The 24,470-nt window shown below is 39.2% G+C and overlaps 1 protein-coding gene across 2 annotated transcripts in view; it reads right to left on the reverse strand.

Moving 5' to 3' along the window:
• The window catches only part of CLTC (clathrin heavy chain), a gene marked incomplete at its 5' end in the record, with an annotated part of 60,304 nt that extends 44,494 nt beyond the window's left edge, over positions 1–15,810 (reverse strand). For both annotated transcript variants that reach the window (XM_079725286.1, XM_079725287.1), the window contains one exon: positions 15,769–15,810. In XM_079725286.1, coding sequence (XP_079581412.1) covers positions 15,769–15,810 — 42 coding nt within the window. The remainder of the gene's footprint in view (positions 1–15,768) is intronic.
• Between the last annotated feature and the right edge of the window lie 8,660 nt (positions 15,811–24,470).

The following is a 24,470-nucleotide window of genomic DNA, read 5'->3' on the forward strand; positions in this document are numbered from 1 at the left end:
AAGCCACTCAGCGCAGACAAAAAAACCCAAAAAACACTGTAATGTTTTTTAACAGATTTCATTTTCAAAACAGCACATACTAGCCATAAAATATTCTAGTCAATCATAAAGGTCTGATGATGTATGAGCTATCTACCACAGAAACTGAATTACAGACTGTGGAAGAAATCACTAATAAATTCAGAGACCGTATAAGCATCTCCAAACTTGCAGCTATTTACAGAGAATATACAACAATATCAGAATTCTGGCCACATTTTTTATCCTCTCAATTGGCAAAGTGTTGCTACTGTTGAAGATGGGGACATTCTATTTTGAGATATACTTGGAAGTTTCTATAATTAAGTGGGGTTTTTTTTAACTTCAAAGAACTTTTATTTTGCTGTTATAAAATAAGAATATGGAGTCAATAAACTTAGGCCCAAGAAAAGGGATTACTTTTTTTGAATAGTTATTACATGTACATGGCAAATAATTCATACTATACTAAAGCGTATATACACTATGAAAAGTGACCCACTCCATGTTTCCAGTAATACCTCTCTCCCCCCAGCAATAAGAGATACTTTTCCATCTTGGATATCCTATGCACAGATGAAAGTATGTATTTCCATTCTCCCTTTCAAAAAAAACATTAATGGCACATGCACAAAAGCACACAAACTATCAACTGCTCCCCCTTTAAAGAAAGCCACCCAAACTGTGTAATTTGTTTAGTTTCCAGGCTAGATTTTGGACACTGGTCTGTAAGTGGCAATACTGTAGGACTTGACACGTAAATCTAGTTCAGATTCTAAAAATTAAGTACAGTTGCCCATCCCTCAGTATCCATTGGGGAATGGTTTCAGGACCCCTCGCAGACACCAAAAATCCACAGATGCTGGAAAGTCCTTCATATGGATGGGAAACCACAGATATGGAGGGGAGGGCTGACTGTAAATATTAATAGATTTACTGTTAATCAGCACACCCAAAACTCTGGAGTGCCCTGGAATTACATTTTACAAACGATACAAAAATGATTCCTTTTCCCTCTCCTCCCCTCCTCACCCCAGTATGGATTAACATGCCAAGAGAAAAAAGTGAGACACTGCATTCTTAGTTTTGAAGTGAAAAATAGTATTTCAGATTCCACATAACCTAGAGAACACAGAGAGTTCTTCATTCAAGTAGACAATTACTGTACAAATGTATAACTCTGATTATGAACTACAAGTGCTATCCAGAATTAGTTCTGTGGGTTCCTCATAAGAGCCAAAATGTCTGGGTTTAGCCCTAGTTTTGCCATATAAATGATCATGGGCAAATCAATTATCTCTGTATATCCATTTCCTCACCTGAAACATGTGAGATGATAGTACATATCCCACAATTGTGAGGATTTAATGTGAAGTGCTTTCAGAACAGTGCCTTACACACAGTAAAACTTCAATAGATACTATTAGTACATATAACACATCAGTACTTAGGCCAGCTCAAGGTAAGCTTTTTTTGTATTTGCATTTTATCTGCTTAATACAGCTGTCCTAGAAGTTGGCTGAAATTCTGGGTGTGAATTTCTTTTGATTACTGATAAAAGATTACTGGTCTCCGGGTGCTTAACTTATTAGACACTGAATTTGTTTGTTTTTTCTTTCAAGAAAAGGAAATTACTCTTTAAAATTTCCAATTCTGCTCTTTAATTTGCCTAACTAAATTTAGGTAGAGGGACTTCCCTGGCGGTCCAGTAGTTAAGACTTCGCCTTCCAATGCAGGGCATGCAGGTTCAATCCCTGGTCGGGGAGCTAAGATCCCACATGCCTCACAGCCAAAAAAACCAAAGCATAAAACAGAAGCAGGGGCTTCCCTGGTGGCGCAGTGGTTAAGAATCCGCCTGCCAATGTAGGAGACATGGGTTCAAGCCCTGGTCCGGGAAGATCCCACATGCCACGGAGCAACTAAGCCCGTGTACCACAACTACTAAGCCTGTGCTCTAGAGCCCGCGAGCCACAACTACTGAAGCTCGCGTGCCTTGAGCCCGTGCTCCCAGCGAGAAGCCACCAAAATGAGAAGTCCGCGCACCTCAACGAAGAGTAGCCCCCGCTCGCCGCAACTAGAGAAAGCCTGTGTGCAGCAACGAAGACCCAACGCAGCCAAAAATAAAATAAATAAAATAAATAAATTTATATTAAAAAAGAAGCAATATTGTAACAAATTCAATAAAGACTTTTAAAAACAATTTTTAAAAATAAAGTTAGAGATCAGAATCTTCAAAATCACGTAACATGGAATCATGTAACATATTCATGCTAAGTAACCCTATTTTATTTCAATTCTTATTTTTAGGGGCACCCTGGAATAGTATTGCTAAGGCTTTCTGTCTCCTACACCTTTGTTTAGGCAGCAAGCCGGGAAAGCTAATGCAAACAAAAGGCATAAGGTCAGTATCATAAAAAATTCTTTACTGTAAAGAGCTCAAGGCTAAGAAATAGAAGGTGAAATGGAAAGCAGGCTCAGCGTTTCTCCCCTTGGTGTGCAGAAGAGTTGAAACTGCCTGATCCAGAGACACATGCGCTGCCTCTTCCTCTCCCCTCTACTGTAGCTTTTCCAAAACCAAAACTTCCCAATGTTTCCTCACTGCCCATGCCACACAATTTCAGATCCATTTACCCAACTAAACCTTAAGCTCCTCAAATAAAAGAACTTTCTTAAAGAATGAGAGCCTCTCCCAACTCTTCTTTTCAATATGCCTAGAATTCTGGAGGCCTAAATATTCTTACACAGAAGGACAACATTCCTTTACTATATGTATACTGCTAATTACTTTTCAGGACAACTATAGATTAAAAGAGATTTCTGAGAGTTGTAACTGAAAGCAACATGTACATCTTGCTTGGATCCTGCTTTAAACAAACCAAATAACATTTGGGGCCAATCTGAATTCTTTTTTTTTTTTTTTTTTTGCGGTACATGGGCCTCTCACTGCTGTGGCCTCTCCCGTTGCGGAGCACAGGCTCCGGACGCGCAGGCTCAGCAGCCATGGCTCACGGGCCCAGCCGCTCTGCGGCATGTGGGATCCTCCCAGACCGGGGCACGAACCCGTGTCCCCTGCATCGGCAGGCGGACTCTCAACCACTGCGCCACCAGGGAAGCCCGGCCAATCTGAATTCTGACTGGTTTTTAGGTACTGAGGAACTGTTAACTATTAGGATGCTATAATGATATCGTGATTGTAAGAAAATGTCCTTATCTTCTAAAGATGCAGGCTGGAATATTTATAAAATGTCGTAATAGCCTGAATTTAAAAAAATGTTTCATTAAAACAAAAAAGCAAATACAGCAAAATATTATTAAAAATCTAGATGATTGGGTATATGCTCTTCCCAGTATTATGAAAACTTGCAAATTTATTATTTTTTGAAGTTTTAAAAAAGGGATGAATTTCTGCTCTTATAGGTTACAGAACTTGAAAATTAAATTGCAATTGTAGGGATTAGACTTTTATTGGGCAATTTACCTGTAGGGCAGGAAGGAAGAACACAACTTCAAAAGGTAAAGATGAAAATCAAACCATTCAAAGAGTGATATAATTCCAGAGCAAGAGTTTATGCTCTGTAAAGGAGCTGTATAATGCCTGCCCTATCAGAACTGAGAGGTTTGCTACACTGTCCACTATGGCAGCCACTGGTCACATGCAGCTATTTAATTTTGTTCAGTAAATAAAATTTAGAATTCAGTTCCTCATTCACATCAATCTCATTTCAAGTACTCAACCGCCACATGTGACTACTGTATTGGAAGGCACAGAATACAGAACATTTCCATCATTGCACAGTTCTACTGGAGAGCACTGTTTTCACAAGTTTTTCTTGGGAATCCGACAAGGAGAAAGGGAGAACTTCTTTTACATTAAACTCTGGCAAAATATAAAGGATAGTTGGCAAAGAAACACTTTCATCTTATATAAGGATTTCTGACAAGGAGAAGCAGGGAAAACTAGAACTTTCAGGTTTCAAAGTCCAGATATCTGCGGGAGGCTCTGGGGAAAAAAAATCTACAAAGTTCAGTGGTAGCACAAGGAAGAGCCCACCTAAGTCTCGGTGCCTCTTTCAAGAGATCACTAAACATTCAAATAGCTAAGGCCCAAGTTATAAGGGGCTGAGAAGTACTGAGAAGGTACAGATAATAATAAGATGTAATTCCTTCAGAGAACATGAGAAAAGAAAGGCCCATCTCTGCGCCTGAGAAACTACCACTGCCTCAGTTTCTAAGATGCTCATCAATATCATAAAGCTTTTGGGGAAAGAGTATACAACTGTAAGATGAATCCCCAATTTCAACAATGTTAACTGTGAAAGAGATTGTATTAAAATTAAATATGGTAAAAAAATTTTTTTAACTTCAGCAATATTAGATTCAGAAATCTAAGTTACATGCTCATCAGTTTTTAATGCTTTAAGCTTTGTTTTTTCTTGTCTTGGTTTTGAAACTGTACTTGATTTAACTGTACATGTGGCAAACAGAAAAGAGAAAGCGTCCATCCCTGTTTGAGGGGGAGCAAGGCATGCCTAGGTGCTGCATAAAAGGTTTAAGTGATTTAACATACAGCAAGCACTTAGAACACAGTGGGGGCACATAAGCACTCTATTATAGGGATTTCTATCCTTTTACAGTTATTTAGCTCTGGGACTATGGTATCATGACAAACTATTCTAAAATAGATTGGCTCTGATGTCATGCCACTAACATTACATAGTCAAATCCAGGGAAACCCAACTTGCTTTTTTCAAAATTCTTGTTACTAAAGACAGCTAGCAAAGCCTTCTTATATCAAGGAATCAGGAAACCCACTGATGGTGAGTCAGCATCTTAGTAGAATACATTAGTGATCAAACTATGAAAATATTGTTAAAGGAACCGAATGGACTCTCTCTCTCTCTATATATATATATATATATTTAATCCAATAGTATACATGTATTAAAAACAGTAGAGGGACTTCCCTGGCAGTCCAGTGGTTGGGACTCTGAGCTTCCACTGTGGGGGGTGCGGGTTCAATCCATGGTCGGGGAACTAGGATCCCGCAGGCTACAGTGTGCAGCCAAAAGTTAAAAAAATAAAATAATAAAATAAAAAGGGTAGAAAATTCTGGCATATGACAATTCAACCAAGGAAAACCAGACTACTTTTTCAATGCCCAATTCTCTGACTGGCTAAGGATGATACTCTCCATCAGCACATCTGTCTCAGCAATCAATCACAGTTGTGTCTGTGCCTACAAATATCACATAATTAAAGGAGTAATAAGTTTGCTTTGAGCCTACTAATTTCAACCAGCGCTTATTACACTCATTGGAAATAGGAACACTCATTGGAAATAGGAACACTCATTGGAAATAGGCTTCTTTATAAGCACACACGGTAAGTATGCTTCCTAATGAATGACTAGTAGACTCAGAACAGAACTCATTTACCAGCTGAATCAGCTGAAAATCAAAATACATTAACATTTGTGTTTACAACAGCATTATTATCAAGGATTATGTTTCACAAGTAGTGCTTGGCTTTACACTTTCCAGTTCCTTCCTCCTTGTTTCATCTGAATAGTTAGAATGTAAAGGAAGCATGTACAGCTACTGTATTTCAGACAAGGCAATTTTGTGCTGTGCTCTATGTATAATCCTATTTCAGTTACCTTTTCTGTAAATGAATCTTGTATCTTGACAAAGACTTAAGTGTTACTGCTATAGAGAGAAGAGGTGAACAATTTTCGAGTCCTGCTGATACTTGGATGTCACCCAATACAGATATTTTTAGGTGCTTGAAGATGTGGTTAACTTCCTATCCCAAGGATTTCACTCAGCATAACTTCCTTTAAAAGTTCCAAAACATCCTCTACCTTCACTAGTATTAATCACAGTGAAGAAAATGCTGACAATAGTAACTTCATTGAGCCCTTCCAGGAAACTAGCAGAATGTCAAATAAAAACTGCAGTTTCTGTCTTCTACAGGAAATTAAAAAAAATGCTGAAAGTGCAGCATTCCTTTAATTCTTTCATCAACAGTATACCAGCCATTGTTTTCTATGCGCTCCACACATTTTAAGCAACAAATAAAAATGCCCTTGTGGACCCCACACTTAAACATATAAATTTACTTCTACTCCATGTTAGTCTTTGAGGCAATCATTCTCAGGAGAATTTTTTTACTCTGGTCACTCCATATTGTTAAGTAATACATTCAGGAAGGAACCACAGTTGGAGACAGGAACTATAAGACTACTAGCTTTGGTAAACTATCAAGAGACTCAAAGAATTTGTCCTACTTGTAGCCAACTACTAACTGGAAAATTAAAAACCTTTAAATGTGACTCGTTCTTTAAAAATAATAATCCAAGAATTTGATGAAATATCACATATCAATTCTGACCAAGCTGCAGGGAAATACAGGGAAGTTTTTTACACCCCAAACCTTGCAGATAGGTATGACTCCCCAAGGTTATGCCCTTTCCTGTATAAATGCCGTTCAGGTGGCACAAAACAACTGAATGCTACCCAAGCTATGACTGGTTATGGAAATGCAATCTAAAGCAGGACACACAATTTAAGGGAGGGCAGAGCTACAAAGATTGGGAGAGAACACATGGAAGTAAAAACACCAAACAGGGTATTCATTGTCCCCAGTAGACTATTCCCTGGTCATCCAAAAAAGCTTCTGAGAGCTGCTGGAGACAATGTGGAAATACTGGAACTCTCATATACTGCTGATGGGGGGATGTAAAGTGGTGTAGCTGCTGTGAAAAAGTTGGGCAGTCCCTCAAAAAGTTAAAATATAGAGTTACCATATGAGCCAACAATTCCACTCCTCAGTATATATCCAAAAGAACTAAAAATAGGTATTCAAACAAAAACCTGTAATGTTCGCAGTAGCACTATTCACAATAGTCAACAGGTGGAAAGAATCCAAATGTTCATCGATCAATGAAAGGACAAATAAAATGTGGTATATCCATTCAATGGAGTGTTATTCAGCCATAAATGAATAAAGTACTGATACATACTACATGGATAAACCTCAAACAGTACGCTTAGTGAAGGAAATTAGACACAAAAGGTCACACATTGTATGATTCCATTTATAGGAATAGATAAATTCATAGAGACAGAAAGCTTATTAGTGGTTGCTGGGGGATGGGAGGAGGGAGGAAGGAGACTGCTTAATGGATATGGAGTTTCCTTTTGGGGTAATGAAATGTTTTGGAACTAGATACAGGTGATGGTTGCAAAACACTGTGAATGTACTAAATACCACTATATTGTTCACTTTAAAATGGTTAAGTTTAATTTTAGATATGCGTAATATATAATTCATGTAGTCATTTGACAGTTTATATAGACATTTTAAATTATAAAATAATTAACTCGGAAATGTTTTTCCACTCTTCATATTTCAGGAACCATTTTAAACTCCTCATGCGCATTGTTTACATCAGTGTCTTCATTAGCAGTGGAAAGTCATCTGCATCCATCAAAGTGCTTTTTAAAAATTCATTATGGTACCATCATGGGAAATGTATAACATGCCTCAAATGTCTATTTCTGTATTAGGAGAGGTGTTTTTACACTTGTTTTTGGATTACAATCTCCAGAAACACCTCCCTAATGGACTGGTTTTTGAGTGAAATTTAAAATGTTTGCTTACAACATCCAACAGTTGTAATTGTGAAGCCATACAGAGAGGAATAATTATTAGGTGTGTTAAATTTACCTCTTACCAATCCAGCTGATTTCAAGTCCACGGTAGCCTTCCCTGAACAGTGTTGTAGTATTCAATTCAAACAGAAGCAACTGTAAAGGACTCAGTAACACAGACACTTGGTAAGACTTTTAATATAAGGAAACTCTTTCCTGTGGAATATTTTATGGTTAAAAAAAGACACCTGCCTTAGATTTGCATAGTTCAATAAGAAAGAATGTAAAGTACTGTAGAGAGTTGGGAAAGAGATGGATTTTTTGAACCATGTTCTCCCTATAGGTTTTTTCCCCTAATTATTAATCCTCAAATAATGAGATCTACCCAAAGTTAGTTTTTTGCCAAGCTATGCATATGTGGATAGTCTTTGGCTTCCCTCTGTCCACTTTAGTGGTTTTTAAGTCCTCTTTCTCAGATGAGCAGCTGGTCAGAAACAGATGAAGGCAACTCTCAACCCAATTCTCATTTTTCATCTACCATGATTCCCAGTTTCAACAGACGGGGGTCATTAAACACTGCAATCACCTTCCCTACTTCATAAATGGACTGGATGTACAAAATGAGGAGGAGAGAGTCTGGTGTAACTCTAAGATCTTGTCTTCAATAACTGGGTAAATGGGTAATTTTTTCCTTGAGCATAGCATATATGTTCAACTCAAATGGATAAAGAGAGACTCCCCTCCAGCATAGGGGCTAAGGATTAATATCTGAGTGTCTGTACGGGCTAAGTATCATGATATAAATACAACCACATACTATAGGCTAACTTTACAACTGCCAGAAAGTATTGTTTTAAATATTTAATAAAAGAGAAAGTTGAGAAGAGCTAAAAAGATAAGAGCTCGGATTAAACATGTGAAACATTTTCCACAACAGTATATTGCAGAATTTAAATTTTTTAACATGACCATATGGTTTTAATGGACCCAGTTCCTATTCTTTCAAAAATAAGCTTTAAAATCTGCCGTACTTCAGGGGACTTCCCTGGTGGTCCAGCAGTTAAGACTCCGCGCTTCCAGGGCAGGGGGCACAGGTTCGATCCTGGTTGGGGAACTAAGATCCTGCATGCTGCACGCCGCAGCCAAATAAATAAATAAATAAATAAAATCTGCTGTACTTCAGAACTTAAAGACAAGTTCTTACTTACCCAATGATTCAGAAAAGGAAGTACCAGTATTACTGGCAGTTCTGTTTCCAAAGCACAATCCTACAAATGTATAACCATTTTCCCCTCTACAGTTATGCTATTCAAACTGAGCAAGCATGTTCTACTCCCACTTTTCCCATCCTCCCTCCCCAAGCATAACAGTCTTCCTTGAGTTCTATTCAAGTTTTACATTAGAATAAACAGAAAAACTTAAATAATACAATAAAATAGAAAGCAGAAGTTTCCTGTTTTCACAAGTGGCTTCAGATTAGAACATATTCACTCTCTTGTCACTAAGGAAAAGTCTAAGAGAAATTTGAGAAGTTCAGCCTTATGACAGGGATATAGATAATCTTGATTATTACAAGTTAACCCGATTCCAATCATTCTGCACAATTTTTTAGTGGGAACTTGGATAAAGCCCTTTAAAAAACATCATCTCAATAACCATTTAAGGCATAGAAAATCCAGATGTTGGTTCACTGGCCCCTAATTTTCTCATAAAAACTACTGACCTAAAAACATACTAGTAGGGGCTTCCCTGGTGGTGCAGTGGTTGAGTCCGCCTGCCGATGCAGGGGACATGGGTTCGTGCCCCAGTCCGGGAAGATCCCACATGCTGCGGAGCGGCTGGGCCCGTGAGCCATGGCTGCTGGGCCTGCACGTCCGGAGCCTGTGCCCCGCAACAGGAGAGGCCACAACAGGGAGAGGCCCGCGTACCGCAAAAAAACAAACAAAAATACTAGTAGAATGTATACATCAAGGAACACCACAGCATACATACAAATTATACAGATCATTCACCAAATGAGGCAATGTGCCACAATGAAAGAAGAGCAAATATTACCATCCACTCACTAGCTGTGTGACTCTACAGGTTAACTGCTATGAGCTTCAGTTTCCCCATCTGCAAAATAAGGCTAACCCTACCTACCTGAAGGGATGCTCTTGCCAATCAAATGAGATCACGAACATAAAAGATTTAGCAGAGGTCTTGGCACACAGTAGGTGCTCAAATAGCTATAATGGTCAATTTATTTTGATCTTGTAGATTTCAGGACAATTAGGATTTGATGAATAGTTATTCCCTCTGAACTAGGATAAACTATCATAAATTATGTAAACTATCTTAAGTTATGTCTTTCATAACACAAAAGATGAGACACAAAAATCTGAGTCTGACAGATGGGTTTTGCATAATATATTCAGATCCAAGCCTCCTGCCACCCCCTGAGTTAAGAGCATTAGCCTCAGGCACTTGGCCAAGTAACGGTGGGGGGAAAAAAAGAAAAGATACCTAAGAGCTGGAAACTTTGCTACAGCTTAGAATTTGATTTTATGAAATAGCTTTAGCATGGCTATGTAAATAAATTTTAAAAAACAGCCTTGTTCTAATATGAAGGACTAAAATATCAGCTATGAACTCACTTCCTATCTAAGTGAGAACATACACTTCTGCACTACCATCTTATAGGACATATAAATACTAACAAAGGCCTGACTGGCATTCCAGGTGGGTATTTTATCAGATGTGGTTTATCAGGAGTCTGACCAAGGAACATTAATTAAAGATGTACCAATGGCACATGTGAGCACTCATGGGATATTATAAAAGATTAACTAAATTTTTTTCTTCCTTTTGGGCAGTTTCAGAGCAGAATCAATTTTGTGTCATATGAATATTTGTATTAAATCCTGCACAGTATCAAACATTCAATAACATCCATGGTTACAATTATGTGAGGACAGCCTCTGCCAACTAATCAATGCAAGCACATATGCAAGCTGCAGTCAGTTTTGTTCACCACTTTGTCCCTAGTGTAACATAATTGTTGATATATAGTAAATATTCAAATCTCAGGTGAGTATCAAATATTTATAAACCATAAAAATCTAGGTCTTAAATCTGCAAAATAAAATGTTGTCACTGGTTAAGAGATACCTGAATAAAATATATTGGACAAAAATTATATAGCCAACAATTAATACCCTTCAAGTGCTACACCAAGTACTTTCACATACATGATCTCAGACCTTCACGGTAACTTTGTGAGGTAGTACACTTTTTACAGAGAAAAAGGAGCAAGAGGTTAGTCTTAACCTGCCTTCTCCAATACTGTAGCGACATTTCACAAGCCACATGTGGTTCTCAGAACTTCAAATGTGGCTACTTTGACTGAATTTTCAAGTTTAAGTTAATTAAAATTAAATAGTAACTGATAATCCAGTCAATTATGGAAAACTTATGTTTGGAACAACCTACATATGCAAACCTGCTTTTCCAACTGTAAATTTTATGAAAGCTAAATACAGGTCAAATATATCCAATGAAAATAGGGTCTGAATTGAGATGTGCTCTAAGTGTAAAATACATAGCAGGTTTTGAAAATTCAGTACCCCCCAAAAAGGAATGTAAAATATCTCATCTGAAAAGTTTATACTGATTGCAATGTTGAAATTATAACATTTGGGGTACACTGAGTTAAATGAGACATTAATTTCACCTGTTTTTTACTTTTAATATGGCCACTGGAAAACACAGAATTACAGATGTGGCTCATATTTTTCTACTGGATGGAACTGGTCTCAACAACCTCCAAACCCCTGATCTGTCTACTATACCGCATCATTAACCACACGTTAAACCAGAAGAGAAGTCACCTTCTCAGGGAAAAGTCCAACAGATAAAAAAGCACACTAGGATACTGATAACTTCTCCTCTTAAGGTCAATCATTGTTTTTCTTCAAAATATTTAGTGTCAGAAGATCTAGGTTCAAATCCCACTCTGACAGGTTCCCTTGGGCACTAGTTTGAGTCTCACTTTCTCCTACTGTTTAAGAAGGATGTCTGGGGGAATTAGGTGAAGACCTGGAAGCACCCAGCCACATTCAAAGGACACAACAGACTCTCACAAGAAAGGAAGTCTGCTGTTCCTTCCATTCACTAGTCACTGTTCATTATACTTCCCAAAAGAGACAGTATTCAACCAACACTTTCTATTAATGAATGTTTTAATTTTAGGTAACAAAGTGTTCTAAACATATAAATATGGGTGGCCAGATAAATCTTCACTCTTAAAAAGCACATCAGGGGCTTCCCTGATGGCGCAGTGGTTGAGAGTCCGCCTGCCGATGCAGGGGACACGGGTTCATGCCCCGGTCCAGGAGGATCCCACCTGCCGCGGAGCGGCTGGGCCCGTGAGCCATGGCCACTGAGCCTGTGTGTCCAGAGCCTGTGCTCCACAATGGGAGAGGCCACAGCAGTGAGAGGCCCGCGTACCGGCGGGGGGGGCGGGGGGAAGCACATCAGAATGGCCTGTAATTGTGCAGTCCAATGTCATAGTCAATAGCTTCGTGTAGCTATTTACATTTACATTAATTGAAAAGAAATAAAAGTAAAAATTTAGTCCCTCAGTCACAATAACCACATCTCAAGTGCTCAATATGCCTATGTAGCTAGTATAAACTTTCATCATGGAAGAAAGTTCTATTGGATAGTAACTCTCAAAAAGAAAAAGGCACACAGTAACAATGACAGAAAAACATCCTGTTAAATATAATTCAAATATCATTAAGTTAAGGTTCCTGAAATCATGTATTTCACTGCACACCAAAATGAAAGTGATTGTCATTCTACACACACAGTTTCATGCCTTAAATTATTTCCTAAACAGAGTGAAAGCACATTCACTAGAATTAGCCACACCCCTTTAAGTTGAGTAAATTGACCATTAGGAAAATTCTGAAAACCTTGATACATCTTAAACTGGGAAGCTATTCCTAAAGTAGACTGCAGGGCTTCCCTGGTGGCGCAGTGGTTGAGAGTCTGCCTGACAATGCAGGGGACACGCGTTCGTGCCCCGCTCCGGGAAGATCCCACGTGCCACGGAGCGGCTGGGCCCGTGAGCCATGGCCGCTGAGCCTGCGCGTCCGGAGCCTGTGCTCCGCAACGGGAGAGGCCACAACAGTGAGAAGCCCGCGTATCGCAAAAAATAAAAATAAAAAAAAATAAAGTAGACTGCAACATAATTCCAAGCAGTATGCCTCTTCCAGGCAGTACGGTTAAGCATATAACATATCCCAGTAATACTCAGCATTGCTTTCTCTTTGCAAATTAAAATAATCATAGCAAGAACCCCTACCATTGAATGCACAACACATTTATGGATCAAAGGGAAAAGAGCAGGGTTGGGAGATTTTTAATTTCAGACCCAAAGAACCTGGGAATACAGCAGAATATGTCAATTGGCATAAAGATACTTAATGAGCCAAGAAATCAGAGTTGCAGGCAACACTATAGGTAGCCTAGGATTTTTTTCAGAACCTGCAATCCTAGCAAAATCTTGCTCAAATAGGCACTCATCTGTTCACTGCTATCAGCCTATACCTCCTAAAAAAGAAAAAAAAAACTCCTTTATAACTTAAAATATTAAGCTTCACTTGATGTAGTTCTGAGTCCTTGATGACAGACCCTTCAGTTGGCCAAAGTAGTTCCACGGTATAAAAATAAATTCATTTACAGTTCACCCTTTGAAGATTTCACAGGTTAACTCTACACGCAAGTTCCTCAATTCTTGTTCCCAATTTTTATCCTAAGTGTTTCAGAAAGTTTTCTGCTACTTAGCAAACTGGCAGGGGCTGAGAGGTCAAAGACCTAAGTCGCCAATTAAAATAATCCTTATTAATTTTTATACAGCAAGGGATAAAAATCAAAAGTCAGGAATTATATTATCCTGGAAGAGGTTGGTGATTGGGGCTCTGCACAATAATTAATCATTATCAGCTTGAGTACACAGCCACCAAAGCAAGCTTAAACTTAGTCATGGCATATATACTACTCCAAAAAATGAATGACTGAATTCTTCAAGTTTATTTGCAAAGCTACTTTATACGCAACTCTTCAAAGTATTTGAGAAGGAAATGGCTTCACTCAAGTGTCTGCAAAAACTCTGAACCACTTAGAAATCAGACTCATATTAAATCTGTCTTCAATCAGTGATATGGTTGGAGTCCAGTCTTTGGGATTATTCAACAATCTTGTCTCCTCATTAATAGAAATGCAAAACTATTGCTCAAACGACCACCAGTCAAGAAACAAGATTTACTAGTGGGCTATATCTGTTTTGTAAAGTAAACAGCAACTATAACTGCTTTTCTTGTGTATGATTTTACACATTTTTGTCTGCAGGAAGATTATATTCCAGAAGCACTTTAGTGTCAGGACAAGGTTGTGTCTTCCCCTCAGACTCAAAAACATTATTTTCCTCACACTCCACATTCAACAGAAGTAACCACAGCAATACAAATTTGGATGGAGCATAAACAAAAACTTCTGTGTCCATTCTGTCACAATGTTTTTTAACCTTTTGTAAAATAGTGTTCTATTACATCAGATGAGTTATCTGAAAACCAAAAATGACTGAATAAAGTACACTACTTAACTCATTTTTTGAGTAAAGATTTATAATTCATTACATTTCAAGACAAAGAAGTCTTGCTGATGCAAGCAAAGGTGATACCTGTAAAAAAAATGAAATCATGTTGATAGCCAGAATATTAAACCTTTTAATTAACATTTATTTATTGTTATAACAATGGCAGAAAGTAAACAGCCTTCAATGGTAAAGTGTCCAAAAGGCCACTAGTATTAGTGTCATATCAAACCACTGGCATCTCTTTTCATTACGAATTAGTCCTTCAAATGACTGAGCTGAGACAGACCTCTTTAAGGAGGTAATTAGAAAGAAAGCATACTTTATGAATAAATTATTTCAGCCAAAGTAAAACCAGGACTGGTGAACCAGGAAAATCAGAAGCTTAGAAGAGACTTAATTCAGTCAAGCCCTCCAATGATCACCTGCCTGGGCCCGCTATGGGCAAGCTGCCAGATAAGAGTCTGTTGCCTACAGGATAATGCACCATGGGGAAGAGCTCTAGAACCTACTAAAGGAAACCAAGTACAGACCAAATAACCTTGCAAATCTCAGGGCAGGTGTGCTCTATCCCCAGGGGTCGTTCAATTCCATGCAATCCTGAGGAAAGTACTCACGCCAAGCCAACTAGCTGCTAGACTCCAGCAGACCCAAAAATAACCTCTAAACAACTCTTTTCTCCCTTCTAGAATCGAAGAGGGGATAAAAGCCGCACCATTCCCAGAGACATCAAGAGAGTGAAAAAAGGCGAGCCCCCTTAGGAACCTTGACCCCACGCACTCTGAAATTGACACCGCCCTGAGAAATACGTTCCCCCATTCTATCCACTTTCTTTTCCTTCAGTGAGCTTCCCTGTTCTACTGCCTCGGGGAAGGCAAGAGAGGAGCCACTGCCGTTCTCCGCATGCCCGGGGAAGGTGCCTTTCCCGGTGAGAGCCGCAGGGAGAGGAAGAAAAAAGGCTGCCTCTCCCCAACCCACCCGCGCCACAACTCCCGGGTGCAGACACGATGGGGTAAAGGGAAGAGGGCAATGGGAGGTGACAGCCTGCGCTGCCCTAGGGGAAGAGAATTCTTGCTCCGGAAGAAACGCGGGAGAACGCCCCCCCCACCCGCCCCGCAACGTACCCAAATGAATGAACTGAATAAAACCGGGGGTGGAAGGGTTATTATGCGCAGTTCTTGCCATCCAGGAAGCGAAGATAGAGAGGCCTTCAAACCCAGGTATGGCCTCACTGCCCTATGCACCCCGACTCGCTTCCTTTCCACCCAAGCCCCACATCATTTAACCCTTCAAGCTTTCCAAGACAGTGCCCCATCCTCCATCTACCCCAGGAACCGATACCACCACCACCATCCCCCCTCCCCCCCGGTTCTCCTCTTTTTGCTTGGGCTCAGACTCCAGCTTCTTCCTTCCTACCTCCCTCTCTCCACAGCCCTCACTAGCTCGGGCCCACCGCACCTGAAGATGCTCCTGAAAACGAATTGGCAGAATCTGGGCCATGGCGCTGTCGGGGGTGTATGGTCTCCTCCTGTCACTGGGGCTGCGGGGCAGTGGCTGCCCGGGCTCTCCAAGGGAGAGGAGGAGAAGGGGGAGGGGGGAGGCTGGGCTCAGCAGGAGAGTCTCCGGGGACGCAGGAAACTGGCAGGCAGACGAAAGAGCTCAGGTCGGGGGCGGAGGCTCCAGGGTCCGCGAGAGCCGCAATGGCGGAACCGGGCGCAGCGCAGACTCCGGAAACGGCTGAGCCCTGCGGAAGGATCCTGGCGACAGAACTCCGCCCAGGTCACCTCACCCCCTCCGCCTTATGTACTCCTCCACGGAGCGCCGCGGTGCATCGGGGCGCAGGAATTCGGAGCGTGGGGCGCAGGGCGCTGAGGGCCTCGCTTACTGCTGCGACACGGAGATAAATAGAGGAATCGAAGGGACTACTTTTTGTCTCATCACTTTCCCCAGCCGCCTGCTTTTCCCTCCCCCCCACCTTTTTTTCGCATTTTGCCACATCATGCGACTAGGGGCGATCAACGTCATTTCCGTGGGCGCTTTAGGTCTCACCCACGTACTTCCGGGTGCACGTGACGCTGGTCAGGAAAGGTCTGCTGATTGCTGCCGGAATGCAAAGCGAGTTCTAGGGAAGTGCGGCGTCTCCTGGGAATGAGGTGGCTGCTGGGCCGCCTTGAGGAATGGCGGTGCTGGTCCCTTTCCCAGTGGGCCCTGCCTATTTAAACGTAGTCCCTTACGAAGAGGACGTGGCTTGGGCAGATGGGCCCAGCCTCCCGCCCTCTCCGTGACTCAGGGAAACGGCCCCCCTGCAGAGCGCTCTTGGCAGCCGGCTGCAGCGCTCCTCCCCCGCCTAGTCTCATGTGGTGGGTGGTTTGTTACATCCCAGGGAGAGGGGCACTGAAACACTGAAATGGGGTTTAAAAATCCTATCTGCCCTTACGCACGCCCTTCGGACGGTTGGAGAAGCTGACGCTTAGGTTCTAACAGAACTAGTAGTCTCTTGGGACGTTAAACAATTGACTCAAAGGGCAGTGAAGGCCATTTATGAGGTATCTCAAACTGGCCTTGTGATAGCCTTTCTTAACGTTTCTGCGGACATTTTGGCGGATGTATATATATATGGGTCTAGCTGAGTAATAAATTGGGTGAAGAATTTGAGTGTCATAAATACGCTAAAGAATTGGACTAAAATTGTAGCAGGATTTTTTTTCCAGCCATATCAAATAATTAATGAGCCTCAAAGATTTAGATAATTAGGTTAAAGATGGTTTGTAAAACCTTAATGTTTTTCCTCGGTGTGGCTAAGGTACACTCTTGGAGAAAGGGATTAACTATTAGCATTGTATTTCAGTGGGTCCGCCTCAACAGTGTAAACTAGCAGTGTTTGGGAATGCAAGCGTTTCAAAGCTGGGGGCATCGTGTCTTCTAACAGCATTAAGGTATCTACGGTATTCATTATCGATTAATAACCTTCCCAGTACTTTATTGCTAAAGTATAAGCTGTAATAATATTTCATAATAGCACAAATATAATAAAGCATAAAAGAATTTCGTTCCGTGCTTTTCATCTTAAAGAGATGTGATTGCTATTCCAGAAAGATCCTGAGGAAGAATTCAAGTACACATTATTTTTAGTAACCTTTTCAGTTAAACAGAAAACTCTATTAGGTATACAATAATTTTGTGTGTTAAGCAGTTTTGCTGAGAATTTGCTTAATCATTTAAATTGCTTTTAATGTTTTCCCCAAAGTATACCTCACATACTGAGGGTGAGAGAAGAATCTTTGGCAGTTAAGAGAGCAGACAGAGACTGTTCTGCAAAGAAAAGCCTTGCCACCATGTCATCAGAGTGAATATTTATGCTTGGCAAAATTTCATTATGTTTTGTTAAGCCAAATACTTGAAGATGTTCTGTATTCTGCAGCATTTGAAATGACCTTTCTAATACCACTTTAACAGTATAGCTACTTTGAATCTTTTTTGGAAGTATACAAATTCTAAATTAAAAATCTAAAGGAGTTACTGTTTTATTACAGTTAAAGCAGTAGCTTAATCAAGTTACATTTCCAATCTCAGAATCTGGGTTACAAGAGCTATATTATGAACTGGCCACCAAAATTTTCTTTCTCAGTAACTGTCTTGCATTTTCAGACAGACCTGTAATTTTAAAGACGTTTAGAATCCCCAAAGCAATTGATTTTAGCTTGGATATTTGGTGTGTGGAATATCTAACCAAAACTGCACTGAGGTTCTGTTAAAGTGACTGCTGTGTCATCACATAGAAATCTAATGAATGCGTTGTTTTCAGAATCATTTAGAGGGAAGAAAAATAGATTACAGTATACCAGCTCATTTTGAACACTGTCCTTCAAATCAGTAAATCCAAAATTTTTCGAGAAAAAAAATGTACTAGATGATAAACGTTAAAAAAAAAAAACACAAAAAACCCAAAACCCAAACCGATGCCTTTTAAAGATTAATGATTTTGGCTGAGGTAATGAGAGAGCTTCATAAAAAGCACACTGTTCTTTCTAAAGGTATAGAGGCAGGACAAAAGGTTGTCAATACTTGGTTTAGAAGCCCCGAAGGCTGAGTCAGTGTTAACGGTTACCTGAACAGTAACTGAATGCCTTTGTTTTCAGGCACTACCTTAAGTTAGAGAAGATAGAAAAAAAAAAAGTTTTCTGGTTTATTAGGTTATCCAACTATGACAGTCTTTTAATAAGACTATAAATGTATTATCATCATGGCTTTTGGTTTCAGAAAATGTTTTAGTAAAGTAGCCATGTTAATAAAATAAATCGTCAAATTCTTTTTGAAGGTATTTTTAGCAGAATATTCAATAGTAGGTCCTTGCTCTGAGTCACAGCAAGTGCCATTAGCAAAAACTGCATTGCTCATCTGCTATTTTGAGGAGTGCCAGTTTCTCAAAACCTATACAAGAAAACTTTATTGTGTCCCTAATTTTATATTTTATGCCAGGACCTGTTTTACATATATATACATATATATATATCCTCCAATGGGAATGACACATCAGAAAAACATTTCATTGTAGGATTCCTCTGTAGTTTTACATCTTCAAGCAACCCTGGATTTAAGGCCCCTGCCTTTTAACTTGACCTTTTAAAAACAGCGTGAACTAGCTGCATTGCAAAAGCCACAAAGTAAAGGCGTTTCTCAAACATTAAGAGATTAATTTTAAAGCAGAAGTTTAAACCCAACCCACTGTACCAAATATTTAAAGTTCAGATTTTAATGAAACCAAGAGGGATATACTTTAGCATTACCTAAATAAGATGAGTGGTTTTGCCATTTAAACGGCAGCTTTGAGAAACATCTCAGCCCCCTAGGGCCACTGATATGAATCCCAGCAGGATTAGATAAAGACCCTATCAAAGGCCAATAAGTGGCTCAGGTATCAGTCAACATAAATAACCACTTTATTTTGGTCCTGTACAAGGCACTGATTATAGGCAAAGCTCACCCAAAAAGAACATTTACAAAGCAAGAAGAAAATTTTCACGGTCTTATATTAGTATGAAATAGACCTTAACTTAAACTCAATTATCACTCACTGCTCAGGCTTGTGCTAAACCTAATTTATATAGACAAGTTTTATAATGTGTCATGGACAGCAATAAGATCTGTAGTGAATCTATTCTGTGTCAGGATCAAGCATGTTCCAAGTGAACAGTCAAGACTAGCCCTGTGGAAATACAATCTGGAATCTGGCATATTATATAGGCCCCTCCCATGTTTTCTAAAGGTTAAATCAGATCCCAGCAGAGGAATGAAATAGCTCGTAACATTACCTTAAAAAGTCATCTCAGAAAAGTTGGTTCAAATATAGTGATACACAGAGCTTTGGGGAAAGAAAAACCAGAAGAGTTATAACACTACTGATCAACAGATGCTAGTCACAACATCCCCTTCAAATGGAAAAACAAAAGGTAAAAGAAGCTTGAGAGGATCTACAGAATGAAAGGGCCATGAGGGCCAGGATGTGGGAATGATTGTTTTGGGCTTTTTCCCCCACTCCTTTCTAAATATGTAGAACAGTCTCTTTTTACCTCCTGGAGTTATTACTGTCTCCAAAGCAGGGTAGAACCCACAAACATGTTCTGTCAGCAATCTTAAAATTCTGTCACACTCCAGGGATAGACAGTTCTACAAGTAGCAGTGCACCTATGCAGCCTTGTTATGGTGAAAAACTCCTCCTCAGAAGAGAATATTAAGGACTGAGACTTGGTAAACAAAGTTTTGGTTAACTCAATAATAGCAAAGTCAAGGAAATATAATTTACTCGGTCAACAAACACTTCAGTACATAACAATAAAAAGTTAAATACTTAATGTTAAAATTTTTTGAAAGGCTTTAAAAAATATTTTTATATGGGGAAATAAATTCTGAATCTTAAAGGCCTCAGGTTAATCACTGTGAAGTTTTGGTATACTACTCTTGCTAATGTAGCCTGATCTGAATATGTACCAAATATAGGACACGAGAAATTACTGTTTTTTAAATACCTCATACCTCAATGTGTCATGATAAAAGTGCATTATGTAAAAGAAACCCAAAGCCTGTTTACTTCCTTTTCCTTGTTGCTTATATTCCAAATAACTGTGAGTTTAATGTTGTACAGTATACAACCATATAATTACTGTTCATTCCATGACACTCCAGTAATGAAAAATATACCAACATTATTTTTTTCCTACATCGTATTTACTGATTTAAATTTTATTTTTCTTTTCTAAGCCAGCCCTATTAGCACCAAAAGGCACGAAAAGGTCTCTAGGTTACGCCACTTAATATATAAAGTTGGTCACTCAAATATAAAGCTTTCCACAGGGTGAGAACTAACCTGATAAAGACAGTCCTTTACTGTCTCCATATTTTGGGTCTATCAAGCTAAGCCATCAGATCAGATGTAGAGATAAGATTATACTCTTCATTACTGCAGAGGCCTTAAAAATACCATTTCTTGAATGGGAACTAGATGGAGTGGCAAACTAGCACACAATGGCAGTCTGTAAGTGCTGCACACTGTAAAAAGAAAACCCCAGTCCAAGCTGACTTTCAAATTTTTCTATCTGCAAGAATGAGTGGCACTCAAATTATACTTCATATGACCTATTTAGTGTTAACTCTAGTTACAGAATTGGAAACCTCAAAACCCTTCAAAAAAGCCCTTCTCAAGGTGACACATAATCTTTCCACTGTTTATCTCTTATTCCTCTCTCCAACCACACAAATTCTGTCTCCTTTTTCATTCTAGTCCAAGTCCTACCCTTACTTAAAAACTCACCTTAAAATCTATTTACCCTACTTCTTAAGCTATTATAGCATTTATCAACTATACTACCTATTTAATTTGAAGCCCAGGCCAACTTATGTTGTTAATAATCACACCTGGAGTTAGCACAACAATCATTTATAAATACCAACCATATACAGAAAGTACCAAATTGTGCTAGGCTATATTTTGGGTTATCCCATCTTATTTCTTATGATTTAGCTGAGAACCAAGTAATATTAGGTTGAGAAACACATGTTAGATTTTATCTGGACGAATAATATGATTCTTCTCTTTGAAAAATCTTCAATAGCTTCACAAGTTTTCTTTTTTATAAATTTATTTATTTATTTTTTGGCTGAGTTGGGTCTTCGTTGCCGTGCGCGGGCTTTCTCTAATTGCGGCGAGCAGGGGCTACTCTTTGTTGCGGTGCGCGGGCTACTCATCGTGGTGGCTTCTCTTTGTTGTGGAGCATAGGCTCTACGCACACGGGCTGCAGTAGTTGTCGCACGTGGGCTCTAGAGCGCAGGCTCAGTAGTTGTGGCGCACGGGCTTAGTTGCTCCGCGGCATGTGGGATCTTCCCGGACCAGGGCTCGAACTCATGTCCCCTGCATTGGCAGGCAGATTCTTAACCACTGCGCCACCAGGGAAGTCCCCACAAGAGTTTTGTATTATTCATATTTTCAGGTTAAAGGAACAGCGAACAAGTAATACAGGTTACTTTGAAAATCTTTGGGAGAATACAGATTACAAATTAAATTTTTTGATTCCTGACATGTTCAATCCTGTCAGCTCTGCTATAAAGAAAAGAAAACGTTGGGAATTCCCTGGCGGTCCAGTGGTTAGGACTCGGTGCTTTCGCTCCTATACCCCAGGTTCGATCCCTGGTCAGGAAACTAAGATCCCACAAGCTTCGTGGCGTGGCATGCATGCATGCATGCATGCATAAATAAATAAATAAATAAATAAATATAAATAAATAAAAGAAAAAGTAAAAACCAAAAAAATTCAGTATTTCATGAAATTAAGATCTTTTCTTTCAATTGAAATAATTTGAATTAGAATGGGTTCGTGAAAAGTAGCTTTTCTGGAATAAAGTGCAAGTGGTAAAAAATAAAATCAAAAGAAGAATATTTCCTGACATGTGAAAATTATATGAATTTCAAATTTCACTGTCCATAAAGTTTTATTGGAACACAGCCGTATCCATTTGTTTATGTACTGTCTATGGCTGCTTTTCTACTACAACAGCACAGTAGCTGCAACAGAGACTGTATGCCTCGAAAGTCTAAAATATTTACTATCTGGCCCTATCAAATTCAAATCAGTTAATTTCATTAATTTCATTTCTTGTAGACAATTTAAGGAAAAAGAGCTGAATATCTAAATATGTAAATTAACATAATAATGAGGCACTTTTTTGTCTATAATTACAAAAACATTTTTGAGGCACCACAACACAGGTAAGAGTACAGTACAGTAAGACAGGTACTTTACAACATTGCTGTTAGGAATGTAAAGTGGTTCATCTGTTCTGCAGAGTAGGCAACAGGAGTCTCAAAAATCACTTCCACTGATGTAAAGAATTCGACCATAAGAACATATCACAGTTTCATTTCCCTATTGATAGCTATGTATATAATTTTCAATTTTTTACTACTAGAAACAATGAAGTATATAACTTTTATAAATGCCGTATGTAACATAAATCATCAAACTGATTCTAAATCTATAGGAGTCAAATTTTACTACAAACAGAATATTTTATATACTCTCAGAGAGTTCCTAGGATATAAATTTAAAGTTGGGCTTGCTGGGTCACAGGTTGTACACATCTTCACTTTTACGAGATATTGCCAAAATGTTCTCTAAAATAAAAGCAATTTATCGTATGACAACACTTTTTAGGCATAAATTAATTGTTGCCAATCTGATGGAAAAGAATGGCATCTCACTTATTTTCAACTGCATTACCCGAATTACTAGTAAGATTCAGTATTTTATTTATTGACCATTCAATGTTTCCTTTTATAAAATGACTGACCATGTCTTTTGACCATTTTTCTGTGATAACATTCATCTTCATTTGTTTCTTTTTGTTTCATTTAGTAATTTAAAGGTGAATCATTCTTTTAAGAACAGACTTTTCCATAATCACTACCTCTTCCTCCAAGACTCCTTCTACCTTCTTAACTGGATCCAGTATTCCTCCCATACTACTTTTCTCACAGCCCTCTCAGTAGAAATCAATTCTTCTTATCAACACCATTGTCACAGGGCTTCCCTGGTGGCACAGTGGTTGAGAATCCACCTGCCAATGCAGGGGACACAGGTTCGATCCCTGGTCCGGGAAGATCCCACATGCCGTGGAGCAACTAAGCCCATGCGCCACAACTACTGAGCCTGTGCTCTAGAGCCCATGAGCCACAACTACTGAGCCCGCGTGCTGCAACTACTGAAGCCCATGTGCCTAGAGCCCGTGCTCTGCAATGAGAAGCCCGCACACTGCAACAAAGAGTAGCCCCCGCTCGCCCCAACTAGAGAAAGCCCGCGCGCAGCAGCGAAGACCCAACACAGCCAAAAAAAAATAAATAAAATAAATAAATTTATTAAAAAAACAAAAAAACACCATTGTCACAATTACCTTAAAGATGTAATGATGTCATTCCCCTCCAACAAATTCATATATAGTACAAAGTAAGTCCAAATTCCATAGTTTGGATTTCAAAGCCTTCCATAATCTGTCCTCAACCAATATTTTCAACCTATTATTCTATTTATACTCAATGCACCAAATAAACTAGACTGTTTGCCACCCCTCTCAAATACCCCCTGGGCATTCTAATTCTCTGTCTTGATTTATGCTGTTCCTAGCAACCAAGTGTTTATTGGAAATTTTTCTTCAAGGAAAGCTCTTCCTGACAATATAATGTCAACAAATGAATACAGTTGACCCTTCAACAACTCAGTGGTTAGGGGTGCCCACCCTTCCCAGTATTCGAAAATCCTTGTATAACTTTACAGTCAGACCTCCATGTCAATGGTTTTGCATCCTCAGATTCAACCAACCACAGATCATGTAGTACAATACTATACTACGTATTCATTGAAAAAAAAAAAACATGTATAACTGGACCCATGCAGTTCAAACCCATGTTGTTCAAGGATCACCTGTATAGGAAAAAAAAAAAAAAACATTTTGCAACCATAAGAATAAACTGATTCAGGCAAGAATCATCAGTTGACGATAAATCCAGAGGGTAATAATTTATAAGGAATAGGCTATTTCACATAACCTCAAAGTATCCCTCCCACAAATTACTTATTAATTATAAGAGTAACTAGACTTGGAACTTCCCTGGT

The sequence above is a fragment of the Hyperoodon ampullatus genome (assembly GCF_949752795.1).
Source record: "Hyperoodon ampullatus genome assembly, chromosome: 19".
In the NCBI taxonomy this organism is placed as follows: domain Eukaryota; kingdom Metazoa; phylum Chordata; class Mammalia; order Artiodactyla; family Ziphiidae; genus Hyperoodon; species Hyperoodon ampullatus.